The sequence below is a fragment of the Bubalus kerabau genome, chromosome 4 (assembly GCF_029407905.1).
Source record: "Bubalus kerabau isolate K-KA32 ecotype Philippines breed swamp buffalo chromosome 4, PCC_UOA_SB_1v2, whole genome shotgun sequence".
Lineage (NCBI taxonomy): Eukaryota > Metazoa > Chordata > Mammalia > Artiodactyla > Bovidae > Bubalus > Bubalus kerabau.
Window position 1 is genome coordinate 57365420 of NC_073627.1, and position 6000 is coordinate 57371419.

Here is a 6000-nt window from a genome sequence, read left to right on the forward strand (position 1 = left end):
AGTATATGTTTTATTCTCAAGTTTACTTACAGTGTGGACTTTCTCGGGCCCCTGTCTTCAGAAGAATCCTAGCAATGGGTACATTGTTGGTCATGATGGCAATATCCAGAGGTGTCAACCCCTCACTGTTAGGTGTGTTGAGATCTAGTTCTTCTGGTGTGTACTGATACAGGAGGATCTGCACAGCATCCATGTCTTGCTGTTCAACTGCTTCAAACATGGCTTCATTGCCCTGGAAGTTCTGGAGAAGAATGAAGTAGGTTAGCACAGTTTCATCGACCAGCTTGTCTTCATGGCCTGGCTGTTGTAGATTTCAGGGACTGCTTCAGGGACTACATTTCCACTTATAAGTGGTATGATGGTGGTGGTGGTTTAGTCACTAAGTCCTGTCCGATTCTTGCTACCCCATGGGCTGTAGCTGACCAGGCTCCTCTGTCCATGGGATTTCCAAGGCAAGAATACTGGAGTGGGTAGCCATTTCCTTCTCCAGGGAATCTTCCTGACCCAGGAATCGAACCTGGGTTTCCTGCATTGCAGGCAGTTTCTTTATCGACTGAGCCACCAGAGAAGCCCTTTTACTCCAAGGTCTCTAAAGCAAACCCTGTTGGGCCCTCCCTCCATCTTTCTAATGAGCATTGAAAAGATCTGTACAATTAGATGCGTGGAGACAATTCAGTATACAGTCTATAGATAAGAGCAAACATCAGTTTTTCTCAAAACAGTCTTCTGTGGAATACTGTTCAGGAGGCCATTATGAGGTGTTCTATGAAGAAAGTAACATATGGTCAAATGAAATTGGTCAATATTAGATTACATCAAGTTATTGCATTATTTTACTGTAAGACCTCTCAAGGTCTTTGCTAATTTTTTTAAAATAAATTACATTACATAATTTCTGTATATTATTATTATTTTTAACATCTTTTAAAAAATAATTTTATTTTATATTTTGGCCACCTGATGTGAAGAATTGACTCACTGGAAAAGACCCTGATGTTGGGAAAGATTGAAGGCAGGAGGAGAAGGGGACGATGGAGGATGAGATGGTTGGATGGCATCACCAACTCCATGAACATGAGTTTGAGTAAGCTTTGGGAGTTGGTGATGGACAGGGAAGCCTGGTGTGCTGCAGTCCATGGGGTTGCAAAGAGTTGGACATGACTGAGCGACTGAACTGGACTGAACATAATTTTCTGTATACTATTATGTTTTAACATCTTTTAAAAACTAATTTTATTTTATTTTTGGCTGTGCTGGGTCCTTGTTGCTGCATGGGTTTTTTCTAGCTATGCTGCTGTGGGGGCTCCTCTCTAGCTGTGGTGCATAAGCTTCTCATTGCAGAAGCTTCACTTGTTATGGAGCATGGGCTCTAGGGCACACGGACTTCAGTAACTGTGGCTTGTGGGCTCTGCAGTTGAGGCTCACTAGCTCCAGAGCATGGGCTCAATAGCTATGTTGCATGGACTTAGTTGCTCTGTGGCAAGTAGCATCTTCCCAGATCAGGGATAGAACCTGTGTCTTGTGTATTGGCAGGCAGATTCTTTGCCCCTGAGCTACTAGGGAAGTCCCAAGGCCTTTACTAATTTTAATATGCAATTATGATCCTCTCATAGGTGAGAAATATGACCTGTTTCAAATAATTTTTTCCACAGAAGATATTTTTCATTGTGTTTGTTTTAACTGTCCTGGAATAATGTTCTACAAAACGTAGTATGGAGAATGCTGGCATAGATAACATAGCTCAGGTAACTTACATTTTGACTAGCTTGCAATTGAGAGTACATGCCCTTTCTCTGTTAGCCCCTCCTTTTCCAGCCGCATGTCCAGACTGTTGCTCAGACTGTTCCCAGATTATGGCAACGACCTACCTGTTTCTTGTCTGAGTCTCCTCCATCACTACTCCATACAAGAGTAATCTTTCTAAAATTTACAATGCTACATGTCCCTTCGCTATTTACAAATTTCTAATAGATCCACACTGCCTGCAGACTGACTCCCTAACTCCTTTGTACTAACCTCTGCGCTTTCTCAACCTGGAGTCACAGTCACTGAATACCTCGCATTTCTGAAACCTCAGATGAGGGAATCAAGAGGTAGTGTTCAGGGAAGGTTTCAGTGGATTAGGTAACAAACTGCTTTGCTGCCTGAGAAGGCCAAAATTTCAATATTCATTGGATACAAATCACCTATAGAAAAAAAATAGCTAGAGACAATATATTTCCTTTGAAAGTTTCTTTCAGAATATTAATAATAAACAAAGGAGAAAACCTTTAGAATTATCTCAAATACATATTTTTATAGCTCATGGGAGAAGAGCAACACATATACTATTCATACATTTATCTGGTATCTTTTCCAGGAATTGCCTGGTGGTTAAACATGTTGAAATACCAGTGGTCCTGACCTAGCATATGGGTTGTCTGATTAAACCTTTAGTAACCAAATACTAAGGTTGGCAGGTTTTATTTTTAGTCTCATCAAAAATCTATTTTTTCCTTCAAAGGCTGTAGGTTGGCTTAACTGAGTGCATAACACATGAATGAAATTTGAGGAAAACACAGAGTTATGATGCAAATACTTGTTTTGACCATGGGGACCCAAGGGGTGGAGCTATTTGATATGCAGTTCTCTTTGCCACATGGCAGTCTGCTGACTAAAAAAGTGTTTTGTCGACAATTTGCTAAAGCTGAAGAGCCTCTGATGCTTAGGCCATAGCTTAACCAAGTCCTCCTAGAAGATGTGTTTGAAATGAGAAAAATTAGAAACCAAAGTGCAAAGTTAATATGCTTCCCTCTCCAAACAACACAGTTGTGTATTTTTTTGTGATTCTTAGTATGTCTAATTTCTCATATGCCATCGCATTTGTTCTCACTCTTAAGTCATTTCCTTCTCCATGCTTTTTTTGGTGAACTCCAGTATGCTTCTATATGGGAAGGCTAGGGCTTATTTCTGTTTTAAGCTCAAACAAATGGTGAAATAAACCCCTGCATAGACATCCTTCTTGATCATGTTAATGTTATGCGCTCAGCTTTTACCAAGGGGCAATATAAGAACCTCCCATATGAGAATGTCAAAACATCCCCAGTACTACTCTTTATTCTCCATTACATAATTCTGCTGCTGCTGCTAAGTCGCTTCAGTCGTGTCCGACTCTGTGCGACCCCATAGACGGCAGCCCACCAGGCTCCCCCATCCCTGGGATTCTCCAGGCAAGAATACTGGAGTGGGTTGCCATTTCCATTCACTGTATCTTATAAAGGCCAGAGGACTTAGCAACAGGAAGATATCATTTGGTATACTTTCAATTATTAGCTAATGGAGTGCTGTTACCAATTGTCCTTCCCTTTCTTCTTTGACCGACTGGGAACTCAGAGATAAATGTAATGATAAATTTCAGGTACTGTTTTTGCCTAGGATTTTAGTATATCTATTTCCCTTTCTAACCTCACTGTTTTCTTTTTCTAGTTTTTTTTCTTCCTTCCTTTGTCCCTCTCCTACTCCTTTGCTGTCCCCCATTATTATCATTGATCCATTTATTTACCATTATATAATATATTTGCATTTTTTTTGCCTGGATTCTGTCTTGAAAGCCTTTGGAAAGCATATAGGGTACACATTATAAGTAAGTAAATAGAATATTGTTCATTGTTTATTCAGTATTTGAATCGACACTGGATCTCCCAAGAAAGCCTATCTGATCTCAAACTCTCTCTTTTGGGAGTTCTTCGGTTTATTAGAGAAAGAAAAACTAAGGGGAAATAAAGGAAAAGAAATTAAGAAAAAGGAAGGGAAATCTCCCAGTCAGTCCAACTTTGGCTAAGATATAAATGTGCAGTTCCTGCCTTACTTGACTCTCAACATTTATAAACTTGCAAACATCAGGTTCAGAAGTTAATGAGGATCATCTTAAAATCTCCTTAAATCCAAACACAACGGCACAAATCAAACCAAGATGGGAATAAAAAGAGTTTGGTTACCACCGAAGTCTTTCTGAGACTCAGCCGGTCAGTTCTTGTCCTAAAATAGGCCTCATCAAATGAAGAGTGGCTGCCTTTCAGTTTCTCTGAGAGGTTCCGGTACAGGCGTTTGGCAGCATTGGGAGACGAAGGGGTGCTGTGTTTTTTTGACTGAGAAAGATGTAAATTCTGCATTTGTTGGGTCATCTTCACACGACAATTCCTAGGAGGAGAAAAATCAAATGTTATAATAATTTACATAGTGTAATTATAAGTTGACAAAGAATTTTATCATCTCCAGTAACCATCTGGAATCTTAATAAAATATTATAGCTGGAAGGGAACTTAGAGATCATCAGATCCAGCTTTTTCACCTTATAGATGAGAAAGCTGTAACCCCGGGAAGGGAAACAGCTTGTTTATGGCCATACAGATAATTGGTGACAAGAATGAAATGACAACATTCATTTACTATATAAACAAATACATTCACATACAAACATATGTATGATTTGAGCCTCTACTCAAAATCTTTCGATCTCTGTCCCACTGGGAGGTAATATCTGAATTCTATAACCCAGGGTGTCTGTTCAATTCTTGTTGGCTTTATATAATTGGAATTTTGCTACTTATACTTTACATGCTATCTTCTGTTGGGTGTATAAGAGAGTGTGGTTTTTTCCTGAAGATCTTCTTCTCTCAAGGTGTTAAACTGTGCCTGTTATATGAGATTCATTGAACTACTCTAGTGCCCAGACTTTTGGGGAATTTGTACTCATGTACCCATAGGCTCAAAAAACTAAGATCATGGCACCCAATGCCATCACTTCTTAGCAAATTGATGGGGAACAATTGGAAACAGTGGTAGATTTTATTTTGGGGGAGCTCCAAAATCACTGCGGATGGTGACCGCAGCCATGAAATTAAAAGATGCTTGCTCCTTGGAAGAAAAGCTATGACAAACCTAGACACATATTAAAAAGCAGAGACATCATTTTGCTGACAAACGTCCATCTAGTCAAAGTTATGTTTTTTTTTCAGTTGTCATGCATAGATGTGAGTGTTGGACAATAAAGAAGGCTGAGAATTGATGCTTTTGAATTGTGGTACTAGAGAAGACTTGAGAGTCCCTTGGATGGCAAGGAGATCAAACCAGTCACTCCTAAAGATAATCAACCTTGAATATTCATTGGAAGGATTGTTGCTGAAGCTGAAGCTGCAATACTTTGGCCACCTGATGCGAAAAGCTGACTCGTTGGAGAAGACCCTGATGCTGATGGAAGAAGGGCAGGAGGAAAAAGGGATGTCAGAGGATGAGATGATTGGATGGCATCACTGACATGAATTTGAGCAAACTCTGGGAGATAGTGAAGGACAGGGATGCCTGGCATGCTGCAGTCCATGGGGTCACAAAGAGTTGGACACAACTTAGTGACTGAACAAATACACCCAAAGGCTCATCCCTTGTCACCCCAGATACTCCAGATAGAGTCCTCCAGGACACTTACTGCTGGCATTCTCCAAGTAGTATTAGACTACTATTCCACATATCTGTAAACAGATCCTCACCAACATCATCAGTGCAGTTCAGTCGCTCAGTCGTGTCTGACTCTCTGCGACCCCATGAACTGCAGCATGCCAGGCCTCCCTGTCCATCACCAACTCCTGGAGTTTACGCAAACTCATGTCCATTGAGTCAGTGATGCCATCCAGCCATCTCATCCTCTGTCGTCCCCTTCTCCTCCTGCCCACAATCCCTACCAGCATCAGAGTCTTTTCCAATAAGTCAACTCTTTGCATGAGGTGACCAAAGTACTGGAGTTTCAGCTTCAACATCAGTCCTTCAATGAACACCCAGGACTGATCTCCTTGAGAATGGACTGGTTGGATCTCCTTGCAGTCCAAGGGACTCTCAAGAGTCTTCTCCAACACCACAGTTCAAAAGCATCAATTCTTCAGTGCTCAGCTTTCTTCACAGTCCAACGCTCACATCCATGCATGACCACTGGAAAAACCATAGCCTTGACTAGATGGACCTTTGTTG

General features: G+C 40.8%; 1 protein-coding gene across 1 annotated transcript in view; it reads right to left on the minus strand.

Moving 5' to 3' along the window:
- The window catches only part of ANKFN1 (ankyrin repeat and fibronectin type III domain containing 1), a 168118-nt gene extending 163940 nt beyond the window's left edge, over positions 1–4178 (minus strand). The window contains exons 1-2 of the mRNA XM_055577564.1: positions 3978–4178; positions 31–241 (exon numbers count right to left, since the gene is read on the minus strand). Coding sequence (XP_055433539.1) covers positions 31–241; positions 3978–4163 — 397 coding nt within the window. The 5' untranslated portion in view covers positions 4164–4178. The remainder of the gene's footprint in view (positions 1–30; positions 242–3977) is intronic.
- Positions 4179–6000: the final 1822 nt, after the last annotated feature.